The following is a 25,894-nucleotide window of genomic DNA, read 5'->3' on the forward strand; positions in this document are numbered from 1 at the left end:
GAATGGGATAGGAATGGGATCAAGATGTGCTTATCACTGTATATAGTATGTCCTTTTGAACTTTCAAAATGTTAACAGGTATATAAAATTTTTTATCCCTCCAAAATGTTTTTAAGTGATTCTTAGGAGTTGGCCCTCAGCAAGTCTGCATGGTGGTGGCACACACCAAGAAGGAGAGAACTGAAGAGAATGAGCTTGGGTGGGGAGATTTTTCAGTAGCTCTAAGTTAAATTTGAGTTGGCTCCTGTATCCCAGTGGCGATATTGCAAAGACAATCGTATATACAAAGTTGGGGGAAGGTTTGTACTGCGATTATAGATTCTGGAGTCATCAGCAATTACATTCTGAATGGTAGAACTGAGATTCAAATCCAGTTCAGAGTAACCAGTGGGTCCCTGATCCCTCCATAAAACCAGAAGGCCTCGCTGCTCTAGGAATTCTGTCTCCTTATTCCTGACTGGGGGGCTAATGTGGACCCTTCAATGACAGAGCCCCTGTGTCTTCAGCTCTTTGCATACCCCCAGCCCCACATGGGAGATCTTTTGTTGAATGAATGAATAAATGAATGCCTGCATGTCTGAATTAACAAACAAGGCTTCCAAGCCTAATCCTTAATCACATGCTCTAAAGATGGTACAGAGAAACAATAAAATCTGGTTTGGAGTTGTTGGAGGGTCCTTCTCTGGCTTCCTCACCAATGCCCTCCAGGATAAAGGATTCCTCACATTCCTCACCTTTCTAGACCGCCCCCCTTAACTTGTAAGATATCATACTCTTCTGGTTTTTTTCTTATCTTTCTAACCGCAGACTTCTCCAATTTCCATCTCATAAATGTTGACAGTCCTGAGAGCCCTGCCCTCCATCCTATCCTCTTACTAATCTATACCTGCTCCCTGAAGCCTCTCACTCTTAAAGCTTTACTACTGTCTGTAACCTGGTGGCTCCCGACTCACCATCTCCAGTCGGAAAGTTCACCTTCCTGGCTGCAGGTCAGTGTAGCCAACCCTGCCATTCCCCTGGGTGTCTCACAGGCACGTTTAATTCAATGTATTGGAAACTAAACTCATCATCTTCTTCATATTCCAGCCCATTTTCCTCCACTGTGTCCCCCATCTCAGTCAGTGGGACCTGTCAGCAGCTTAGTGACCAAGCCAAGGATCAGGGAAATGACCTTAATATCTCCCTTTCACCTCCCTTAGCCATCCAATCAGGTGTTATAGATGCTTCTCTCTCTCTCTCTCTCTTTTATTTATTTATTTGTCAGAGAGAGAGCACACGAGCAGGCAGAGTGGCAGACAGAGGCAGAGAGAGAAGTAGGCTCCCCACTGAGCAAGGAGCCCTATGTGGGACTCAATCCCAGGATCCTAGGATCATGACCTGAGCCAAAGGCAGCGGCTTAACCAACTGAGCCACCCAGGCATTGCTCTCTCTCTCTCTCTCTCTTACATTAAGGATTTATTTATGAGAGAGAGAGAGGAAGAGAGAGAGAGAGAGAACATGCCTGCAAGCGCAAGCCAGGGGAGAGGCAGAGGGAGAGAATATTACAGCAGACTCCCCACTCATCACCGAGATTCGATTCCATCTCAGGACCCCAAGATCATGACCTGAGCTGAAACCAAGAATCGGACATTCAACCAATTGAGCCACCCAGGCGCCCCTATAGATCCTTCTTTAAATATCTCTCAGGTTGGGGCGCCTAGGTGGCTCAGTGGGTTGAATCCTCTGCCTTCGGCTCGGGTCATGATCTCGGGATCCTGGGATTAAGCCCCGTGTCAGACTCCCTGCTCAGCGGGGAGCCTGCCTCCCCCTCTCTCTCTGCCTGCCTCTCTGCCTACTTGTGATCTCTGTCAAGTAAATAAATAAAATCTTAAAAAAAAAAAAGATTCTGAAAAAAAAAGTAACTCTCAGGTCACCCATTTGTATACTAGTTGCTCGCTTAACCTCATCACCTGGAGGAGGTACAATGAATATCAAAGTCAGCATGTCCAAAACAATAGTAATTTCTGTACACACTCCTGCCCCTATTCCTTTGAAGTTGTCCACTTCTCGGTGAACATCCCACAGCCAACCCTTTAGCAAATCTTGCCACTTCTTCACATCTTCATTACTTCACCATAATCTCTAGCCTGGATTATTTCCGTAGATTCGAAGCAGTTTCTCTGCTTCTGCCCTTACCTCCCAGGTCAATTCTCAGCACAGTAGCCAGAGAAATCTTTTTAAAATGTGTAGACTGTGGGGCACCTGGGTAGCTCAGTTGGGTAAGTATCAGACTCTTGATTTCGGCTCAGGTCATGGTCTCAGGGTCATGGGATCAAGCCACCCTGTGGGGCTCCCTACTCAGCAGAGAATCTGCTTGAGATTCTCTTTCTGCCCCTCCCCCTGTTCACTCTCTTTCTAAAATAAATAAACCTTAAAATATATATATATGTCAGACTGTGTCACCTTTCTGCTCAAAATCTCCTGATGGCTTCCCACTTCAGAATAAAAGTCCAAGTTTCATTACTGCCTGCCAAGTTCTACACTAGCTGCCCTCTGGACAAGTAATCTCCTATTATTCCCCTTCTCTCATTCTGCTCCAGCCACACCGGCTTCCTCTTTTGTTCCTCAGATGTACCTAGTGTGTTTCCCCTAACCCCAGGGTCTCTGCTGCGCTCTTCACTTTGCCTGGACCATTCTTCCTCCAGATGTCCCTATTGCACACTTCTTCCTGTCATTGAGTTCCTTTGCTCAAATGTCACCTACGCAGCAAGGCCTTCTCTGACGTCCGTATTTACAAACACACCCCACCCCAGCCCTATCTCTCCTCTTCTGCTTTATTTTTTCTCCATAGCACATACATCCATGTACTACATATTCTATTCTAAACAAATACTTATCTCCCATCACTAAAATATAAGATCTGTGAAAGGAATAATTTATTTTAAATAATGTATCTCCGGAGCCTAGAACAGGACCTATCACATAGTAGGTGTTCAATAAATATTTGTTGAATCAATGAATGAGTTCCATTCTCTCCATCCCTACTGCTTCTACCTTAATCCAGGCCTGCCTGGTCCTTGCCTCCAATCTTGCTCTCTCTCAGAATGTTCTTCATACAAAAGGCAAGGGAATGGTCCTCAAGTGAAAGCTTGATGCTGTAAACCTTGAGCATTCCAAATCCCAAGAAGAGTTTTGGGGCTTTTTCCCTTGCTGTTGTCTGCCTGGAGGGCTTTTGAAAATAAATCTCCTTTTGTCCTTCGTCCTTAAGCATCCTTCAGTTTTGACCTGGATGTCACTTCTTTCGGGAAGCCTTTTTTAATCTCCCTGACTGGGTTGGGTACCTTTTCTATGTCCGTACCCTAGCCTAGCCCTTTAATAAAGGGTTAACGCTAATTGAGCAATTACTATGTGGCAGGCATCTTATGTGTATTATCTCATATAATCCTTGCCAAAACTCTGTGAAGCAAGTATCCATTTGCAGATGAAAAAAACCTGTCCAAAGTCACACTGACCAGGGGTGGAGTCAGGGTAGGACAGAAAGCAGCAGGCGGTCGTCCTCCTTCATGGCTCTTCCTTGCAGTTGTTTCCTTGTCTGTTTTCCCCACTGCATGACACACTTCTTAAAGCCAGGCCTGTGTCCAGTCTCCCAGCATATAGCAGAGGGCCTGGCATGCGTTTGTTGAAAGGTGGAGTGAATGAACACAGACCGTGGACACCCACCAGGCATCTTACCCCTTCCCCTCATCCTGGCCTTAGCTCTCTCCCAAAGACTTCCCGGCAGTAAGGAGAAGAGGCGGGGACTGTGTCAGTCCCATGGTGCCCCCACAGAAGGGGCCTGGAAATGGTTGCCCTCCCAGACCACATCCTGACCTGCCCCCCCCCCGGCCCCCCCGCAGCCTTGGGACAAATCTCTCCCTTCTCCTGCCCAGCACAGCACAGCACTCCCTAGCCCCCGCCCTGACCTCCCCACCTCCTCCAGGGGCTGTATAGCCAGGCAGCTACCTCAGTGCCTGGCAGCCTGGGTTGACTCACTTCCCTCCGCATTCTCCTTCTGGTTAGGCCAGTTTGGTAAATCTCTTACACTCTGGAGCCTGTGGGTCCCTCTCATCCAGGGCCCCTGACATCCTCCCACCCCACACAGGGCAGAGCAGATGTCTGGAGGAAAGTACAGGCCTTTCGGAGGTGACATTACAGATCACATAGCAGATTTCTCCTCTCCCTAAATCTAGGGTGGGGTCTCTGCTCTAGGCCCAGGAGCCTCTTTGCAGAAAGAATCTCAGCCTCGTCCTATCTCCTGGAACCACCTAAATGCAGGATCTTGCCGTTCTGCGCTCTCTGGGACTGGAGCTCCACTCTGACCCCAGGTCCTTCTAGGCTGGTCAGATGAGGAGGATTAGATAATCAGCCCTTTCCTCCACCCGCCCCCCCAATCTCCAAGGAGAAAAGAAAAGGGGAATGGGTGTGGCCTGGGCCACCCTGCGATTGTCAGTCCAGCTCTGGGCCCTCCCAGCTCCCTTGCTCTGACTGCCAGACTGACTAAGGGCCCCAGACAGGACCTGCCCCACTGCTTCAGGGTCCAGCCACACAGTTCAGTAGGAGGTCACAAGGGAAGGAGTACTGACCTTGGCCTGGGGAAAGTCCCCCAGATAAAGCTGGTTCTCAGAGGACAGAGTCCCTTCCCAAGAGCTGACACCCGCTGTTCCCTCCCTTCTTGTGATCCCCCCAGGACTTCTGCCATGAGCCCAGCAAAGCCCCCTGGGTGCTACAGCCCCAACCCGAGCACCAGGAGACACGGCCCCACTATTCTCCGAGACAGACAACCGGGCCTAGCAGGAAGGGGAAGAACACAGGAAGGTTTAGAGCAGCCCTGTAGGTTCTGGAAAGCCTGTCTGGGTGCGGACCCCCTCCTGCCTGCCTCTAAGGTCCCAGGCTGTTGCCTTCTCCCCACGGGGATTGGGCTCTGTTGTGCTGTGCTATGTCCTGGAGAGACAGGAGCTGGGCAGTCCAGGGAAGGGAGATCCACCACCTCCTCACCAAGGCCAGGCCCAGAGGGGCTCACAGGAAGGGAGGGCTTCTGGGTCACCCAGTGGGTGTGATGGTTCTGAAGCTGCCCATCCATCCCAGGAGGTTGAATTAAGATGGTGAGGGGAGTGGCCATCTCCTGACCCAAGCTGGAAGGGACACAAGAACTCTAAAGCTAGAGGGTTGGAAGGCCCACCTTCCCAAGGGGAAAGGGCTTTTTTAGTGAGAGGAGAGCAGAAGAGGAAGAAAGAGGGTCTCGACCTAGCCACTCATCTTCCCAGACCTGTTTCTTGCTCCTACCCACCCCCCCCAACCTTAGAGGAATTCAAGACCAGTGAAAGGGAGCCTGCAAAGTCATTTCTGCATGACTCTAGAGTCACCAGCTGCATGATCCTGCTCTTGGACACCTCCTCCATGCCCAACGACCGTCTTCAGGGGGCCTTCCCCCATCCCGGCTCCTTCTCAGTGGCTGAGTCCAACCCACCCCTCTGCCAGGGCCCCAGGCTGGCCTCTCCTACTCCAGGCATCCAAAAAGGAGCACAAGATCCAGGCACTTCTGCAAATATGTTTAATGCACTTAGATTACACAGAGGAAGAGGGAGCAAGAAGGAAACGACATCTAAGTGAGTCACCCAAAAATTCTTACAAAAGTCCCAGGCTGGCTGCAACCCCTAGGAACCGAGTCGCCGTCGACGTTAGAAACTAATATAAAATTTTACAAAAGACTGCTCATTGCAGCATTCAGTTACTTGTACAAAAGGAGAGCTCTCTCTACAGGACTCCCAACTTGTAATAGGGACCCAGGCACCCCACCTGGTGTGGGGGACCCAGAAGCCAGAGAGGAAAGACACTGCATAAAAAAATACAGTCAAGGGAGTTCTTTACTGGTCTGCCCCATAGGGGTACCAACCTTCGGGGTTTCTTTCCCTGCTCTCATCTCAATCTCAAAACCCAGTCCCAAGACCCTGTGTACATTTTTAAAAATGCTCTAGCCCTTTAGACTTTCCCCAAGGCTTCCGAGTCCCTGCCCGAAGCCTTGCCTTTACAAGAGGAAGAGAAAGGCAGGAAGAGGCACCAGTTCCCTGGCCAGACCTGAGACCTTGCACGAGCCGCTCGGCCCCTCAGAATGACAGCTGGGTCTGCAGTCTTCCTGCAGCCCACACTGGACTTGAGGAGTCCGAGAGTCTGCCATGTGTATGCACGGGGGGGAGCCCCTTCCTCCCAGAGCCTGAGCCACAGGGACCTAAAGGGAGGGGGCAGGACTGGGCAAGCCAAAGAGAAGCCATGAGGAAGAGGCAGATTTAGGAGGGAGATGTACCTCCCTAGCTCACTATGTCAGGGCTCCCAGAGCACTGCAGGGAGGGAAGTGGTACATTTAGTGAGTACCCACTGTGTGCCAAGTGCTGAGCCAGGCACGCTATGGGGTTGGCCTCACTTGGTCCTCAGTGAGGGTCCCCCTCACCAGCCAGAAGCTCGGTGGAGAGCCCCCTCCCAGAGAAACCTCTGGAAGGCCTGGTCAGAGATGGTGGGTGCTCTGTGACTCGTCCAGAGCCAATGCACCATAGGGAAAGGAGAGGGAGGCCTGGCCCCAGCCAGACCTGGGAGGTTCCTGACATCACAGGGCAGGAAGGGGCCACAGGCTTCAGGGGCTCAGTCTCAGAGCTCACCTGCCTTCCGCCTGTCTCCCATACTGATGACTAAGCTTAGCTCAGAAGGTACCCTCCTCCCCATCAGCCAAACCAGGCAGGCAGAGGCAGGTCCTCAGAAAGAAAGAATCTGTGGTGAGGTGGGCCAGGGTGGTGCGGAAGGGAGACAAGCTAACGGCACCTCTCTGGCCACGAAACATTAGATGACAAGCGTTGCCAAGGCAGGGAGATGCCATGGTGGGCGGCGGCCAGAACATGTCCTTTTGGAAAAGTCCTTGGAGCAAAAGGCACAGATGCTACCAACACCAGGTCCAGAGGAGCTTCGATCTTGGTTGGTGGAGGCCCAGAGCCTTGCTCTCCCAGTATGATCCACCTGGAAGCTCTGCGTTTGATGGTGTGAACTGGGCAACCCTGAGGGTGTGTGTTGAGAAGCGGCTGGAGCCTCGTGGCCCCTTGGAAGTCCAAATCTTGCTCCCTGGAGTGCCCAGTCTCTGCCCTCATGACCCTCTCATCAAGGGGTCCTGCACCCCATGGGCCACCTGTGGCACTGCTGTGGCGCCCGTGTGTGCGTGTGTGTGGGGGTGCAATCGGGAAGACCCTGACAGTCCAAAGGACTTGGCTTTGGAAAGGCCTGAAAGGAGATCTTGAAACAGCAGTCCCTAGAGTCAGGGGTGAGAGGGCACGAAGGGGGCTTGTTGATTCCAGGTCAACCCCAGACAACCCCAGAGGAACCCCAAACCCATGGGCCAGAGATAGGTCTATTTCTGGGAGGAAAACCACGAGATCTGCAGTAGTGGGGCAAGAGACTGGGAGAGACCAGGATGCAGAAAAAGAGGCATGGGGAATGACATGGAGAACGGGGAATGAAAGACAAGAAACGAATGGACGCTGGGAAGCTGAGGGTGGCAGAGGGCAGTGCTTGCAAAATAGAAGTGAAGGACATGGTGAGAGGTTGATTTTTCCATTTTTAATATGCCAGAGTCCTACAGCCTGGAGGCTGGGAGGCCCAGGGGAGGAGGAAATGGAACAGGAGTGGTCAAAGAGCTGGAGACCTAGGCCCTGAGTGGCAGGTGGCGATGGTCTACGAGGTGCTGGGCCTCACCCTCTCTCAGGCAGGCCTGGTTGGGTGGACAAGGCCTGGAAGATGAGGCTGGGTTGCCAAGTCTCTGGGACCCTGGTGGTCCTTGAACTTTGCCAGGGGCTGAGTCCACCTGAGAACCAGCGGTACCTCCTCCTGGCCCCAGTTGGCTAAACCAGGCTGAAGGCGGCATGAGGGCGCAGCTCGGCTGTCCCCCTGCCCCAGGCTCCACCAGGCCTGGCTGGGAAGAAATCCACCTTTCTGTGAAGCTGGCTCTCTGGGGCCCTGGGCTGGCAGGTGAATGGAACCCTGGCACCTTCTCTGGTGGTGGCTCAGGGGGAGACCAGCCCAGGCCCTCATCTGAGAGAATGAGAAAGTTCATCTGGGAATAAAGTTCTGTTTAAAAAACATTATATACACGGCTTCTGGACATCTCTGAAGACCAATAAAATACCATCCGGTTTCGACAAAATAAAATAAGGAGGAAGAAAACCAAACACAATCAGAGGAATTGTTCCGTGGCCAGAGGACCAGGCCTAGCACAGGCTTCCCACAGGAGAGCTGGGCCCTGCACGCAGCGGCCACTCCACTCCCTCCTGCTGGCCTGCGTGGCAGGGGAGAGGTGAGAACGAGGCCTGTCTCCACCGTAGGGCACATTCAAGGTCCAGAGTCAAATCAAACCACAATGACCCGTGGCAGCAGCAGGAGGGGAAGGTTTGCGTTTGCCCACTCCCAGCCCAGGGAGGCTTGGCCGGCTGGGGGGTGAGGCCCCTGAGCTGCAGGTGAGGCGGGGAGGTGGGGGGGGCTGCGCAGTCCTCCTCACACGTGTCCTTTTATCTGTGGGAACCTCGTTTGCGCAGCTGTTACAGCGGAAGTCACCGGGGAGCTGCTGGGCTCGCCCTTGGCCCCTGCAGGGCCCAGCCCAGGCTAGTGCAGCGGGCTGTCGAACACCACGTCAGGCAGAATGGAGACTTTCAGCTTCTTCTCGGGCCAGCTGTACTCTTTGGGAAGTTTGAACTGTGAAGGGAGCAAGCATAGAGCCAGAGCGCATGCGGTTAGCACCACTCCCTGCCTTCTGTCCCAACCGCCCGAAGAGAGCCTGGGCCCGCACCCTGTCCCCCAGGTGCTGGGGGCACAAATGGCTACCAGTTGTAAATGCTAGTCCCAGGTTGGGGGCTGGGGTTAAGCTGCATGAGCTCGGTGACCCCTTCTTTCCCCTTGCCCTGCCAATAATTAACTGGGGTTGAAGGAGGCATGTTTTCTAACTCTTTCTTGACTGTGCTGACCTCCCTCCAGCTCACTTCCTTGGTTCTGCCTCCAGCCACAAGCATTTGAGGAATCTGCTCCCTGAGGCCCTGGGGCTGAGGGGTGGGGGGCCAGTGGGGGGGGAGGGTGCAGATGCTACAGGGAAGTGGCTTGAGGTCTGGAACTCTGTAGTCCTGTCCTGGCCATGGCTTTGCTTGCAGGGGCTGATGCAGAAGGACCCCAGAACCTGCCCTCTGTGGCCTTTGCCAAAGGGTCCAAAGGGAAGGAGGCCCTGGCTTGGCCTCGGTGGGAGGAGAGGAGCAGGACAAGGCTAGCCAGAGGTGATTTCTTGGGCCTGGTGCCTCCCCATCACACTCCCCTTTGTTCAAGCTCATCTGTTTCCCAAGGAGAGTGCAGGGTCTTTCTGCCCCCACCAGGGATCACCGATCTGCTGAGGGTCCTGTGTCTCAGGCTTCTGTCTGGGGTATGGGACAGAGGCTGGTAGATTCGACTTCCTCTGGCACCAGGCTGGTGTGCTCACTAGATGCTCACTGCCTTGAAAACAGGGTCTGCCTTTTATGATTCCTACTGTCCCAGGGCTAGGTGAGAAGTCAGACCGGGCTAGAAAGGAAGGAAGGACGGGGCCCTAGGCCTGCCTAGAGCCGGGGCTGGAAGTGGACAGGCCTGATACTTCCTGGCTGGCCCCCACTCCCTCCCTCTGATGGGGGACTTATCCAAGCCAAGACCAAAGTGGAGAGTGGGGCTGGGTGTGGGGACAGCTTCTGGACAGAGAAGAAGAAGAAGAAAAAAGTCATTTTTAGTGACCTACTTTCCTAAGCTCCCCCTGGCTCCTGTCCCTCCTGCCTGGACTGTCCCCCTCCTACCTCAACACCCAAGCTCAAAGCAGCAGCCTGGCGCACTACCGTCCCAGTGCGATGCGGCCGGCCTCTCCGGAAGCACTTCTGGGCAGCTGGCTCTGGGCTGACTGAATAGAAGCCAGGCCTCAGGGACCAGTGACTCTCGGGGTTGATTGGCTGGCACAGACCAAGGACTTGGTGGCTCTGGAATACGTATCAGTGAGTTAACTTCTCAAGCCACATCCCAGAGGACAGAGGTGACCTCAGGCTCCGAGGAGCTGCCGTCCACCTGGAGATGTGGACAGGACAGGCTTACCCTGCGTGTTCTCCTTCACCTGGTGGGTGTTGGAGGCCACCGTGTCCCAGCTGATGAGGCCCAGGGAGCTCTGGCAGCTGGACGCTCCAGGCCTGGCTGAAAGCTAGCTCCTACGTGGCCTCCCTCTGGCTTGAAAGGCTGGTCCCAGGGAGGTGAAGGAGCTCTTCCCCAAACATGCTTTCAGGCAGAAAGGGCTATGGAAGGGTCTGTCTCTGCCACAGGCAGGGGAGGGCCCAGAAGAGCTCTCCAGAGGCCTGGCGAGGTTGCTAATGTTCCACTAACCTATGGGGCATTGAGGCCAGGAAGGCTCAGATCCCACTGGGGTGCTGCTTAGGAGGAGGCCGGGGGGAGGGGAAGGGACTTTCCAGGATGAGGTAAGTCCCTGCAAATGAGGATGCCAGGAACAAGGAAGAAAAACAAAGGGGATTATGGGCTCCATTCCTGTACCCCACATGGGTAGCCAAGGAAGGCACAAGCCCCCACCTAGCCGGCCAGCTCCTCCAGCTGGAAGAGGCGGACCAAGAGGGGAGAGCTCATGGCTGGAGACTCGAGAAAGGAGGCCGGCTCCTGGGTGGCCTGAGGCGAGAGCAGGAGTCCCTTATTGCCCACCAGAACTTCCCCATGGAATGTCCTCTGGCAGCGGGCGTGGGTTTTCTGTTCAGAACCTGCCAGGGAACAGCAGGGGCTGGGAAAGAACTACCAGCCCATAGGCCCTGGCTGCCTCTTCAGTGAGGTTCTCAGGAGCCGCTAGTTCAGACAACTGGCCAGGTGTCCTTATGACAGCTGGCTTGGGGGGTACGGGGGGTGGCGGCGGCTGGGGAACTCGAAACAAAGCTGTTTAACACCTACAGGGTCTCCTCTCCAGCCCTTCCCCACACCTTGGAGACTGACAGACCGAAAGACACACACAGGCTCCTGGAGAGTGGAGGCCACTGTTAGAATGAAACAGGCTTACTTCCTCCGGAGAAGTCAAATCTTCCAAGTCCTCCAGCATTTTCTCTACAAACTCTTCAGTCAACAGAATCTGGGAAGAAGGCACAAGACAAGCATTTATTATTATTTTTTAATATATGGTCTTTTTGCCAGCTGCCAAGCCACAAATCTTTCTTCCGGCAATGGAGAAGCAATGAGCCTGTTCTAGGGACAGAGGGCAGTGCTGGAAGCCTATCCCAGACCAGTGTTCTCCATGCCCCCCACCCCACCTGCCTGCAATCCCGCAGGGACCAGGGCAAGGAAGGGGGTCAGAGGATGATGGGGAAGCAAGGCGGGGATATCTGGAAAGAGAGCAGTGCTGGTCCCCTGTAGGACTATGGGCCGGGCAGTGTGGGCCTCCCACATGCTGCAGTGCAGGAAAGGGGCAACGGAGAAGCGGGTGGCTGGGCGAGAGCAGTCACCAACGTCCTCCGGGCCCCGCCAGGCTCCCATGTTCCCCCTCATTCCCGACTTGGTAGGACAAAAGGAATCTGTTTGGATTTGGAATACAAGCCTTGTCTGGAATCTGGAAGTGCCCCTGAAGGTACATCCAAGAATGTCTGAGCTGGAGGATTTGGAGACTGTGCACCGCCCTCTCTCATTTTACAGCAGAAAAGGGGCTCTCAGGTCCCGTTTCCATCTGCAGTCTCCACAGTGTCTCAAGCCGGAAGCTCCCAAACCCCTGTCCTGCTGACCCTGTTCAGTCACTGAGTTCTTCACAACTTCCTCTGAGAAACCTCTCCTCCGGGTCACCTCTCAGTTGTCCCACTTCGCTGTTCTAGTCTGACGCCTTGTCACTTCCTGCTTTGAGGTCCAGGATGGCCTGACCCCACCGTTCAGTGGGCACAAGCCCCACCCTCACAGGCCTTCCTCATCCTGATGGGCCCTCTTCCCAGCTGGCTCTTCTGCTCAGGCTGGCTCTGCAGAGTCAGGCCAAGCTCACACCAGGCCTGTACCACACCGGACCCAGGCTGAGGATGTCTCTCCTCTTCCCAATCTGACCCTTCCCTCCACTCTCCTCCCTGTGCTGGCCCATGGGGCCTCCTGGCCTCGGCACCAGACCCTTCTAGAGCCCCAGGCTGTGGCCCCAGCTGCCTCTGCTTTGCCTCCTCCAGCAAACTTTGACGACCCTGGGTGAGGCACAGAGGAAGATGGACAATGGGGTGGAGACCAAGGTGAGTGACTCCTCTGAGGGAAACCCCTCTAGAAGGGTGGGGACCAAAAAAATACTCCTTAGGTTTCCCCTGGGAGTTGTCCACTCTCGTAAATGGAGTCTACATATATCTGAAAGGTAGCCAGCTTGTGAGAGGAAGTGGAATGTCCCGGGAGAGCAGAAGAGCAGCAAGTGGGGTTGCTGGGGACCACACAGGGTGGAGGACTTGGAAGGAAGTCGAAGGGCTGGAGGTGGGATCAACGAATAAGAAGCCTGAGTGAGCCAACCTGGGCGCTCATGTATCTTGTCTCCTTTAGTCTCCTTCCAGATGAGGAAACTGAGGTGCAGACAGGTTGAATAATGTGCCCAGTGTCACATGGCTTGTGAGGGACTGAGATAAGACCATATCCCAGTCCTATCTAGACTCTAAAGTAGCACCTCGTGTGTAGCTTCCACATCCGGGGCTCTTCTCCCCACAGCCCTGATGCCTTTATTCACTCTTCCGCTCATCTGCCCACTGATCTACCCAATTCCGTAGCACTCCCCAGGCGCCTCGGCTGGGCCCGGCCCTGGGTGGGGCCCCCAGGGACACAGGCATGAAAGCCGTCCATGCTCTACCTGGACACGTATCCTCTCTTGGTTGACAGGGAGCCAAAGGACATCTCCTTCCCAGGCTGCAAGCCCTTAGTCAGCAGCAAAATAGCTCTGACTACTGGCCCCCATCTCACCACAGTTTTTTTTTCTGTTTCAGGAGCTCAGGCCTCTAGTGAGGACACAGACAAGATTTAGACAGGCAAAGTCAGTCCAGGGAATGCCAACCTGAGGTGGCCCCTCCCACCCCCATTCTTCCTCCAAGTGCCCCAAGGCGGCACTGGGTAACCCTTCTTCCGGACTCCAGTGACTCTTGCCCCATCACACCCCAGTCTTCCCACTGCCAGAGCCCTGGCTCCTCCTCTTACCCCAGGGTTCCCCCCCACCCCTCCCACAGTCCCGAGTTTCCCTACCAGTTATCACCAGTCTGCTTGAGCAGTACAAAAGTCACATTCATATTTTTGGCATTTCCGGGGCTTGTTGCCATCTCTGCAAATGCTAGCACAAACACAAGCATACCTAAAACCCAATGATATGACAATGGCTCCAGTCTGGGCCAGGCTGCGCTGATTTCTAACCCACAAATAATTTGGAGGGAGGAACTTTCTGCCAGGAAGGTAAATAGGCCTGGGACTGGAGCGCTGGGGCTGAGGTGGAGGGGAGGGTTCACAGGGACCACGACCACCCCGTGAGACCCCTGAGCGCTGTTTTCCAGCAAGGGACTAGGTGACCCCACCAAGGCAGAGCTCAGTCCCAAGCCAGTTCCTCCGAAGGAGGTCTGCACTAGGTGGCGGAGAGAGGGTGCCTTATGGCGGCTGTGAGCAGAACTGCCACCAGCATGTACCATCTGTGTGTGGACTCGTTTTATCCTCAGGTGGGGGAGGGGATGGCAAGACCAGGAAAGGGGACAAACCCTGGTTGCTCCTCAATTTTCACTTTTGGTGACTTGCTGGTTCCCGCTGGAAACTTCACATTATTTTAAAAGAATTAAACAGAGAAAATTATACACAAGATCTGCATGATATTAAGGGTGACATTCCCTGCAAAGAAACACGACAGACTGTCATAGCTCCAGGCGTCTAATTTAATTTCCTTTGGGAGTTAAACCTTAGAAGCTTGGATTGAACAAACAGGCCCTGTTCTTTGTATATTTCAGACCTGGAGCTGAGAATGTTAACAGATCTTATCAACAGGACACTGGAGATAGACAACTGTGACGGAGCAGCTCCTGGGCGCTCTCTGCGCAACAGACACGCCGTTGTGATGCAACTGTGGGAAAAGCCGGGGCAGTCTGGGGCTTGAGGCGCTGGAAGCTCACTGGGTCCCCAGGGGGCTGCCTGGCTCTGCCACAAATAATAACAGGATGGCTACGATGCCAGTAGTAACGGTGACACTACTTCCAACAGAAGCAGCAGGAGCCTCCCCCCATGCGCCGGGCACTGGGCTAAGGGCTCGAGCCGTCCCATTTCACTGAGCCCTCCCGGCGGGCCTGCCGAGAAGGTAGCCATCACTTCCATTTTGCAGACAAGCAGGTGGTGAGAGGAGACAAGGCTCCTGGACTTTAAAACAGTGATCTGACCTCACTGTGGTAGAGGATACGCTTTTCCTGGGGCCTGGGATAAACGCCCCAATTCTAGAAGCCTCATATACTCAGGGCTAACTCTTCTCTCTTCTCTGATGGGGGAGGTGAAGGTGACTTTGGCTTCTACCAATGGCCTGCAAGACCAGCCATCCCAACTCCAACTAGCCACCCAACTTCTCAAGACGAACAACGCCGCTCTGCTTAAGAGCGCTGGAACCCTGAGCATCACAGATGCCCAGCTGCTCAAAAACCAAGGTGGCCAGTTGGAAAGGAAGGCAAACCATGCCCAAAGAAGGTGTCCAAGTGGGAACAGTGAGGCAAATTTCCGGGCCAGCTTAGTGAATGCACACATAAGGCAACAGTTACTCCAGCCCAGAAAACAGCAACAGAAATAACAGTAATGATACGGAAAATGACAAGAGCACTCAGTCATGTCTGCATTTACCAAGAGCTGGGCATAAAACACTTCTGTTTGTGCACAAACAGTCCTTGGAGGGAGGAGGCTCTCCAGTGAGCAGCGAACTCCACTGGGAAGCTTCTGACATTATGGAGATGCCATCCAGACCTTCCGAATTGGAATACCTTGGTAAGGCCAAGTCATCTGCATTTCTGAGGCACCCAGCAGATCACGGGATGGGGAATACTCAGGCTCACACAGTGGGAGGGGGTTTGGGCACAGGCATAACCAACAGGGGTGAGTTGGCGGCAGCAGCTTCGCCATCATCTACTTGGCCAAGCAGGGGTACAGTGGACCCCTGCTCTTCACCCCCAACCTCTACTCTTGGTCAGAGAGAAGGCTTGGAATCCAGACCAGCAGTCTTCTCCAAGGTGCTCATACCTGGTGTCTCAGGGACAGCCTGGTTGGTTGGTGATGAGGGAGTGTTGGCAACAAGCTCCCAATTCCCTAGGCCCCAGCAAGTTCCAGAAGGAACCCAAAAAGTGATCTTTAGTGGTGCCTGCCCTGGGCAGGCCCTGCTGTGCAGTGGGCAGGAGCCCAGCTGCTGCGGATCTGATTCCAGCATCTGTGGCTGGCGCTATTTCTGACTCTGCAAACAGCACTGACAAGGCCCACTCCTTCCCCGCATACGACAATCCACACTTTGTCCAGGGCCCTGTTTGCTCTTTGTGCTGACATGTTGTTCTTGCTTCCCGACAAGTCTGCCTTTCCTTTTCCTTCTCTTTCCTTCTTTCAGAGGCGGAAATGTGTTGTTTACAAGGTAGGGCCTTCCAAGGAGCTGCCCATGATGGCTGAGGAGGAGGCAGGACGAGGATGCAGTCTGGACCTGTGTCCCCCCAACTCCAACTGGCCAGATGAAAGCCAGAAAACAGTTTGGAGACACCCCCCTCCCCCCAGGCTTGGGGGCAGAGGTGTGTGGGGCACACGGTCATTTCCTGTTCTCAGTGGGTGGTGAGAAGTCAGCTTTGGTGGCTAGAAGCAGCCTCAGACTCTTCCTGCTCTGGTTGCTGGCTGGCGAGGGCACAGTGGGCCATCACAGTCTTCTCCCCAGACACAGTGGGGCCTTTTAAACCCTAACTGGGGGTGCCCTCAGACAATGAGGTCCCATGACAGCCTAAGCAAAGGTCTCCAGGGAGAACAGGTTGTGGCCAGCTTCCCCAGTGGAAGGAGAAGCAGGAGAGCACTGAAGAGGAACTGCCCAGGGCCTGGGCCTGGGACTGCCAAGTGTCTTGCACACAACATCCAAATGGGTGGACGGGGACAGGAGAAGGCGGGGACGTGTCCAGAGGACAGTGGTGAGTCAGCCACTGGGCTAGGACGAGAGCCCAGAAGTGATTCCGAAACTTGGCCTGGAGTGGTGAGTCCACTCGGAACAGCAGCTGGGCATCTTCTCCCAAGCCTGAAGCCTCCCATCAGGGCTGGGTGGGGAAAGGCTGGGGGCGGAGGGCGCCACCTGGGCGAGCTATCAGACACCACACAGCTGAGAAAGCATTGCAGGGCTTAGAAAAATAGTCTCATATTCGGGCGATGTGACCCCCACGTGACCTCTGGGGCCGATTTCTCCCACTTCAGATCAACCCTGGCTGGGGATGGATGAACGACTCAGCTCTGGGCCGGGCTCCTGCTCGGAAGACTAACAGCTCAGTGTTGACAGACTCAAGGGAGAGAGGCTTGTTAAAGCTACTGGGATGTGGAATGCTGGGGGTAGGTGTGCAAGAGAGGATGCTGAAGACCATCGTGTAAAGCTCTGGAGTTGGCTGGCAGGCTTTACAATCTCCACAAGGATGAAAATAGCAGATGGGAGGGCAGATGGAGTCAAGGAGTTGACCTCCGGAAACTGCGAAGCCTATAGAATTAGAGCAGGATTCCTGCCTCTCCAGCTCCTCCAGGAAGCAGGGAGTGTCCACCGAGCTCGCCCTGCCTTTCTGTGTGCTGGGGCCTGGGTTTCCCTGGGGCTGGAGAGAAAGGGGGAGGGGAGGAGCAGGACCAAGAGAAGGTGGGTGTGGAGGCCTGTGTGGGGCCACTCCACACCCTCCAGTGAGGTCCCAGATTCCCTCACCTTCTGCCGTTTCCTCTCAGCCTCTCCTCTGTCACTCTTCTCTCATGCAGGGTGTCTCTGCCGTGCCTTTTCCCCAAGAGATAACAGGCCCAGGCTGGTAGCCAGAACAAGGTGCCAAGGCTGGGAGCGAGGCCTTCCAAAGCTGTTGAGGCTGATGTAAGAAAGTCATCCTAGCCCCTCCCCATTCAGCTGGGATCAACAGGGAGCGTTCAAGTAGCAGCCAAGAAAACAGAAGTCTGGAGCTCTTCACGTTCTTGGGCCTGCTGTATTCAGCTCCTTCCTACTCCTCTGTTCACCACAGGCCTGGTACCCAGGGCCCAGGGAGACACCCCTGATCCTGGGAGTATGAGCAAGAGATTTCTGAGGGGGTCGAGGGGAGGTGAGTCCCCTCCATGTTGGGGGACTCCCTCCACAGGGGCCTGGAGCCCTTGTTGGTCCAGTGGAGTGGCCCCTCCTTGGTATGTCCAGGCCTCCAAGATGTCTTGCAGACTCCTGGGAGACAAGCAGCCCCAGAGGGAGCCTTAGAGGCCCACAAGTAATTACAAGCCCAGGTTCCCACAAGCTATAGGGAGCTGCCTATGACCACAGTGGCAAGACCCTAAAGGGGAAGGCGGGCTGGCAGTCAGAAGCAGAAAGTGCTGATTGCTTTGGGGGCGGGGAGGAGGGCTGCTGTGAGTGTTGGCTGAGGACTGGCTGGGGACAGAGGCAGAGGGTTTCCCAGGGCTCCTTGGAAAGAGCCTGAGAAACCCCTCAGTGAGTGAGGGTGCATGCTTGGGGAGCGGGGCCCCAGCCAGCCTTCCTGGGAGCTCCCCTGTGAGCTGGCCCGTGGTGGACCACACTAATGAGCCCATAACACAGGCCTTTGATTAAGCAGCTCCCAGCACAGCAACTTTATTGAAACAGCCGAGGCCCGAGGCTGGTTCCCACCGCTCTGGTTCCCTGGGCAACAGCGCATGGGAGGGGCCCTGCCCAGGGCTTCAGGAGCCCGAGGGGCTGCCCAAGGGTGACAGGAGTGGGCCTGGGAGCACAACGCCAGTGCCTGGGATAAGGGGCTCTGGGACTGGGGTTGGATTCAGAACTCTGGGGGCATGGAGGGACAACATGACATCTGCCGAGTCTTCTGGGGGCCAGGGCTCCTGGGCTTCTGAGAATGGAGATGGTGACCACCCCTGCCTCAGGGCAGGAAGGGATTCCAAGGATGGCAAGACTCCAGGGACAGGCTCAGAGGTGAAGATGTAAGATGTAATGGGGGAGAGGGGTATTTCTTCTTGAGTTTGGGGAGACCCTGGTCCCTACTTTCCCAGGAACATGGGCTGGAATCTTCAATACACATTTCTGTGTATCTGAGGACATGCTATCTGAGGACACTTCTGAGACCTGTGAGCACAGTCACCTACTAGGAATGATGACCTGGGAACTCTCGACTCTCAGGGGATGCTGGGTTCTCCCGCTGGGTCCCCACTTCCCCCTTCCTTACCAGCTCTCCCCGGGTAAGAGGCAGCCCTCCTCCTCTCCACAGAAGCAGCCTGGCCTTCCTGGGACATGGCTGGGGTGGGTGGGGAGGCCTTTTCCACTTGCGTGGGGCTAGTTTCGAATGTTATGCTTCAGTTTTGCTACAGTAACTACCAAGCCCACATGGACAGAAATCTAATGTTACCAAGTGGGACTTTTAAAATGTATTTATAACTTTATGGTTCAAAGTAATTTTGTTATGAAACAATGTAATAACAGTGGAAAAAGGCAAGATAATTTATGGAACACAATATTGCTAAAGCACTAGCTTTCTACCTCGCTTAGTCTGAGGAGTGTGGTTGGTGTCCTTTGTTTGCTGTTTGTTTTAATTAAGGGTTAGTATTTTGGGGGGGAGGGGGGAAGAGGCCTGAAGGAGGAGAAATTCAGCTGCAAGCTCGCGCGCTCTCTCTCTCTCTCTCTCTCACACACACACACACACGCCCACATTACCAGTAAGTACGTTTCACAGACCCCCCACACGGGGCTAAACCCACAAAACCAGCAGAATTCCCTTCCCCTCTACTATAACCTCCCCTCCACCATACCACAAACAAGCACAGCCAATTTCTGGATTAGGGTCAGATCCCCTTTCTTGATAACTCCTGAGAGAGAGAAGGTAGAGTGCTTTCCTCTCATACCCCCAACAAACAAAGAAGAAAGGATGTCGTTCCCCTAATATGTCTGGGAGCATGCCGGACCAGCCAAGTCCCCATTAGAGCCCTGGGACAGCATGGGGGCTGGGGAGGAGGCCCATGGCTCTCAGGCCCCAGCACCCTGCCTGGCAGCAGCTCTGGAGCTGTGCTCCAGCCAGAGGAGCCAAGGAAGGACAAAGTGTTCTGGACAAGCCAGCAGGTTTCTGTGCCGAAAAGCTGGGTTTCCCTTAGGAGGACTAGGAGAGTCATTAGATGCAGGGAGTGGGGAGGCTCTGTCTGCTGAGGCCTGCCCATCCCAGCCCCAGTCCGGGCCCACACACCCATTTTCTAGGAATTCTGGTGGGATTTCCACAGAGCCGCTTGAGACTGGCTTCCATCCTTCCTCCTATCCCATTTCACCGTTGGGTGTCTTGGCCTTTGGTTCACCCAGGGTGTGGAAAGTCTCCTATCTTTCAAATCTGGATTTCCCTGGCAAACCAATGGCCAGGGCCTAGACAGTTATCCCTGGTGTCTCAGGTGATGGGGTGGGGATTGGCCAGGAAGTGCTCCTAGAGCCAATGGGACAGGCAGCAGCAGCCACACTCCACAGGGCTTCCCACTACCAGCCCCTCTGGAAGGGAGCCACCGAGAGCTGCCAAGGGAGGAGAGGGAGGAGGCGGGTGCAGGAAGAGCCCACGGAAAGAAGGTAGGGAGAAGAAAATGAGCCTTCTCACTTGTAACCAGGGTCCATGGGCTGCGTAAGGGTGCTCCTCAGTGGCAAAGGCGCCTTCCACTCCCGTGGAAACGAATGTGATGGCCATGTCACCTGTGATACTTTTATATGTAAAGTGCCGTCCATGCAGGAGCCTGCCCCTGGGGGTGGGAACACAGAGACTGTGAGCAGCAGGCCTGGCCAAGGGACAGGGTGCCTGGCAAATGCCCTCCTGCCTGCCCACCTGCCCACCAACAGAGGCCTGTAACCGGACATGCTCACTTCAGCACCTTCCCAGAGAAGCCTCTCCCGAGTTCGCTACTGCCCCTGCTCCGAAGTGCTCAAGGCCAGCAGAGACATCAGATCAGCATTCAGGGGGCCTGCGGGAGGAGTGGAGGACACCTCCTGTGTCCCGGTGAGGAAACTGAGGCCAGAGAGGGCACTTAGCAATGGGCACAAGGTCACACTCACAACTAAAAGTGGGGTCATGTCCCTCTGTTTTGAGGGCAGTGGTGAAGTAGCATCTAAACAAATTCGCCAAGCCCTTGGGAGGATGGCATTGTGCCTTCCCAGCACAGCCCCTGTGTCCGTGCCAGTCTTCCACCTGCTCATGGGCTCTCTCACAAGGTCAAAATGTCTAGCCCCAAGGCCACAAGCCCACCTCAAGACAGACAAATAAATAATAGTAATAGCAGTAGCAGTAATAATAATAATAATAATAGTAATAGTAATAAAGGCTGAAGCCAAATGGGGACACTCTGAGGGAGCCAAAAGAAGTGACTGTTAATCCCCAGTCTGGAAATACACCTGGGGGAAGGGCAGGCAGGGACAACCAGTGAGGCAGAGATGCCAGTCAGCAAAGGAAGCCCAGCCTGCCCTTGGCTTTCCCAGGCTGCCTCAGATTAACCCTTCACCAGTCAAACGGTCCTGAGCTTGAGCCAGAGAGGGAGGAGATGGCTGGGGTCCTGATGGGGGGGCCTTCCCTGCCTCCGTTCATTCTGACCACTTGCTATCTTTGCCCTGCTGCCCAGGGTGGCTGCCCAGCACTGGTTAGCATCCAAACTCCTTCCTCAGGCTCTGGGGACCATGGGGAGGGACCAAACCAGGGCAACCCCCTTCTTCCTTGTCACTGTCATCTGAGTTTAGAGTTATTCTGGTCACCTCCCTGCTATAAAAGTGAGGGTGGAAACCCCAAGGGCTCTGCAAGAAGAGAGCGGAGCAGACTCGGCCCAGGGCAGCGTCCCCAAGCGGAGTGGGAATTCCGGCCACGGGGCTGGGATTCTGGCACTGCAGCCAGCAGCAGAAAGGACACAGCTGGGCTTCTCGGTCCCTCCAGGAGTCTGTTGTGCTGGCCATGGAGTTTGGAGAATGGAGTGTTTTGCATGGGAAAAGCAACAAGTGAAGAAAATAAGAGTCCAAACCACCAGAGCTGCTGCCCTGCCCCCCAGCGTGACCGACTCCAGCCTTGTGGGATGGCGGGGGCATCTGAGTTTGCCCGGCGGCTGAACCCTCCTAAGGGAGCGGCACCGAGGTCACCTCTCTGGACACACAGGTGTTCTTCAGCCTAGTGGGGGCTATAGGCTGGCTCAGAGTCCATAGGATCCCCCCACAGGCCCAAGACAGAACTGCCTGACAGGCTCTCCTCTGGGGGTGGGGGGAAGACTCCACCCAGGTGTGGGGGAGAAGGCAAGCAGAGGCCTGCGGCTCCCTGAGGACAAGCTGTGTGCCGTGGGGCTCACCTTAGGCAGAGGGGAATGAGAGCTCCTGACTCCTGGTTGAATTTCAGATGCACACTCTCGAGCTGTCGTGTGCGGATCAGCTCGTGGGGAACGATGGCCGTGGAGCTGTCGCTTTCCAGGCTGTCTTTGCGGCTCCTGCAAGGCAAGCAGAGGAAGAGGTTCGGCACAAGGTCAACACCACGGGGAGGAGCAAGATGGGAGTCTGTCAGGCTGAGCTCCTGAATAACAACAATGATGGTGATGGAGGACAGTGACAACAGCAGCCACCATCCGCTGTGTGCTTGCCAAACACCAGCCGCTATGCAAAGCTCTTCTCATGGACCACTCCTTTCAACATCCCCATGAGGTGGGTACTACTGTTACATCCCTTTTATGGATAGGAATTGGGGATCAGAGAGGTTAAGTGACTTGTCCAGGTCACCTTGTGGGGAGTATGGAGCTGGGATCTGGTTGCAGTTAGATCGGGTGCTAAAGCCTCATCTTTGGTCAACACACTACATGAAAGCTTATGTCACAGTGGCTTGGTCTTCCCTACACAACAGCAAGAGCATCTTGGAGCCCTTCTCCCCCTGCCCAGGAGCCCTGGTTCCCAAGTTCCCCAAAGCTGGAGTGCGAGAGTAGCAGGAGGCACAGCTCCCGAGCAGGCACGATCCCGCTAATGGCCAGGAGCTGCAGTGACATACACAGCCTCCATCTGACCAGGAAATGATACAATCCTCAGGGAGGGGGTGGAAACCAGACTCTCAGGAGTCAGGCTAGTGGGCCCGGCTGGGTGGCAGAACCAGGCCACCATCCTCCTAGGTTTTGAGGCCCCAGGAGCCGTGTACCAGATTCCTCCCGACTATGGCCTTGGCCACAGTGTGCTGTCACTGCAGCCTCATGCTCCCTCCTGTCCTGCTTCCCACCAACAGCTCATCCCACAACTGGGCCACAGGGTCCCTTTGCAATCTAAGATAGGCTCTTTCAAATTCAGCTGCCCCCACTGACAGCCTCTCAAATCAGCCTCAGCCGGAAATGAGTGTTACCCACTGATCCTATTCAAAAGGCCGGATCCTGGTTTGGGCTGTGAATCTCAGAACAATTCCCCAAGTGTCCATCAAAATACTGGGCTAGAAGCTCTAGTTATTTATCATTCAAGGGGCAGGAGCCATCCAGGATGTCTAGGCCCACAGTCAGCCAGCCAATGAGGGGCAGGCCCAACCCCCTCACATGCTGAGGGGCTGAGCACTGGGGCCTGTGGCCAAGGAGGCACCCCATCAGGCAGAGAACCTCCCTGGAGGGAGGGTGTGAGGTCAGCAGGCAAAAGGATGGCAGGTGGCATCGGACAGCCCAGGCCCTGCCAAGGCAGTGGTTTATAAAAGCCCCTGAGCTAATGGGGACCATTCCCACAGCTGTGTGGATCTACCCCCAGATATAATGGCTCTTTCACAAAGTAGTCTCTTCCTCTGGTTTGCCAAAGCGAATTCTGAAACTGCCCTCTGCCCTGGCTTCTCCTTTGACAAACCCTTTCACAAGACCTGCGAAGGAGACCAATGCTATGGCCCAGACGGTCATGGAAGTTCAAGACTGCAAGGAAACTCTGAGGTGGTTTAGTCTACTTCCTCCTTTTGCAAAAGAGAGGCCATAATGAGTCCAAGGCCACAGAGCTGGTTTGTGGCAGGCCAGCGTGGGAGCCCTGGGACCTCGGACTAGACCTCTTTCCCTCACATGCCCGCTGCTATGTCTCCCTTCTGAGGAGGACAACGCCCGCCATCATCTCTCCATGGGGGCCCTCAGGGCCCAGACAAGAGCAGGACTCAGAAGCGTTCTGAGTTCTACTCTGCTCCAGAGCAAAGAGCCCACGCACTCCCTGGCTGAGTCCTTACAGTGAGCACCGCACGCATGTTCTATGATCAATCCTTCTCTCACAGATGAGAAAATGGAGGCTCCGAGAGGTGAGGTGACAAGACTGAGCTCAGAGTGAGTTTAAGGGGAAGAGCCAGGGTGTGATTCTCACAGTTGCCTCCCCGTGCCATCTCCGACCACCGGCCCCGCACACAGACCTATCACCATGTGCCCAAAAGGGGCCGAAGCCTGGCTGCCGGGCGGGGCCTCGGAGCCCGTGGGGCCCAGGGGAGGATCAGGATCGCTGCTTCTCTGGCACAAGCAAAAATGCTGATGAATAGCAACTGGGGTGGGGGCGGGGGGCTGGGAGAGAAGAATCAACAGCACACGGGGCTAGAGACATCTCACGCTGGAGGGAAAAATAAATTGTTGAAAGTCAGCTAAAGTCACCTTGGTAACTGCTACAACACACTCACCCAGAACGAGGACATCAAACCCAACTGCAAACAGCTTTAAAGAAATGGAAAAGAACTTAATCATCTGAAGAATTAATGTGACAAGTGCCCACATTTACACCTCCCACCAACCTTCAATCATCTGAAAACGTACTTTAATCTTTTAAGAGAAAAAAAAATTGCAAAATGCTAGATCTGCAATCCTGGAGCTTGGGTATTTCCGGCATGCTGCTTCAATGGAAACGCGGCCGTTACACACACACACACACACACACACACACACACACACACACACAGGAGCCCAGCTTTCTGCTGATTTGTTTTTTCTGGACATCGATGCAGAAGCATGAATTATTTGTGTGGGCTGGGCGAGGTATTAAATCTGCAGCCGACACAGGTTTGCAATGTTTTGCATGGTTGTCAGCTTAATCTTAGTCATAAAAAAATAAGTACTGTGCTCGCCAGCATGGCCTAATTTTTCAGTTGGGCTGTTTTCTCTCTGAGTTCCCAGTGGAGGAGAAGGCAGAGCTTCAGGGTGCTGGAAGGGAGAAGGGCTCCCAGGGAAGCACAACGTACACCCCCTGCGGACTGCTAGGGATATGGGCCGAGGGGAGGGAGGATGAGTCACTGCTCCAGGTGGCAGAATGGCTAACATATAGGTTCTGGGTTCGACTCTTCACAGGAGTTCAGGCAAATGACTTACCCACTCTCTAAGCGTCAGAATCCTCTTGATGGGAATAGATAATAATACCCTTTCATTATAAGGATTAAACAAGATGACCCACAGGAGGCATTTAACGGTGCCTGGGGATGTAGTAGGTGTTCAAAATACATCTGGAATGCATTAACAGGATGTTAGGAGACCTTCTCTAGAAATCTGTCTGCTCTTCCTACAAGAATGCTGATAGCTTAGGGGCACCTTAGTGGGCTCAGTGGGTTAAAGCCTCTGCCTTTGGCTCAGGTCATGGTCCCAGGGTCCTGGGATCGAGCCCTGCATCGGGTTTTCTGCTCAGCAGGGAGCCTGCTTCCTCCTCTCTCTCTCTGCCTGCTTCTCTGCCTACTTGTGATCTCTGTCAAACAAATAAATAAAATTAAAAAAAAAAAAGAATGCTGATAGCTTAATAGGGAATTATCTGCCTTTACCAACTGCCTCTGGCCAAGTCAGTCCCCACTTCTGAGCGAAGGTCTTTGCCCTGAGCTTGGGAGACAGGACTTCTGAGACGGGACTTGAAGGGCTCCTAACTCCCTGAACAGATCCTACCGGCCCTGGTGAGCCACTGGGCCTCTGGGAAGGCACAAATACAGGCCAACAAAAACCCGTGAGGCTTTTGTTCTGCTGAGGGAGGTGCTTCAGGGCCGTCTTCCCTCTTCAGAGCACAATGGTCTTCCTGCAATTCTCATCTCCTGAACCTCAGGCTGCCCAGAAGTGGTTTAATCCCTCCTCCCATGACAGCCTTTCAAATCCCCAAGGCTGCTCTCACAGACCACCATCAGTTTCTCGTTTCCAGTATTTGTGGCCCCAAATTTCAACTATATTCTTGAGACACGGTTCTGAAATCTTCTAGCCATCCAAGTCACGTGCGCTTGCATTTACTCTAGTTTGTCAAAGCCAGAGTGTCATGTCCAGGAGTCAATGTCGCGTGTGGAAATAAATCCAGCATGTGGTCTAACCAGTGCAGATCAAAGAGGGACTATGAGCTTTCTTATTTGGGAAACTTTATTTCTATTAAAACTGTCATCAAATTGTCTATTCTTTGAAACCCCGTCATACTACCAGCTCTTACGGCACACCCTCTGCCAACCGCAGCTCCCTCAGGCTCTCTCCCGCGGCCTGCGCTTGGACCTCTTCTCCCCATCTTGTATGTACTGGGGATTAGCTGGACCTAAGAGGCCAACTCTGCATTTTCTGGCTACTGTTTCAGGCGTTCCAGGTATTTCTGAAACCTGACTCTGGCATCCTTCATACTGGCGTTCCCCCCTGACTTCATATCCCTGACAGAAGTGTTAAGCTCACCATCAATGTCCTCATCCCAGGCTTTGATTAAACTGTCAACAGGGTAGGG

The 25,894-nt window shown here is 54.2% G+C and overlaps 1 protein-coding gene across 1 annotated transcript in view; it reads right to left on the reverse strand.

The window, feature by feature from the left end:
• Positions 1–5,553: 5,553 nt before the first annotated feature.
• SUFU (SUFU negative regulator of hedgehog signaling) overlaps positions 5,554–25,894 on the reverse strand; it is a 112,322-nt gene continuing 91,981 nt past the window's right edge. The window contains exons 9-12 of the mRNA XM_080823109.1: positions 21,553–21,687; positions 19,836–19,974; positions 11,099–11,167; positions 5,554–8,742 (exon numbers count right to left, since the gene is read on the reverse strand). Coding sequence (XP_080679235.1) covers positions 8,653–8,742; positions 11,099–11,167; positions 19,836–19,974; positions 21,553–21,687 — 433 coding nt within the window. The 3' untranslated portion in view covers positions 5,554–8,652. The remainder of the gene's footprint in view (positions 8,743–11,098; positions 11,168–19,835; positions 19,975–21,552; positions 21,688–25,894) is intronic.

Source organism: Martes martes (assembly GCF_963455335.1).
Source record: "Martes martes genome assembly, chromosome: 14".
NCBI lineage: Eukaryota > Metazoa > Chordata > Mammalia > Carnivora > Mustelidae > Martes > Martes martes.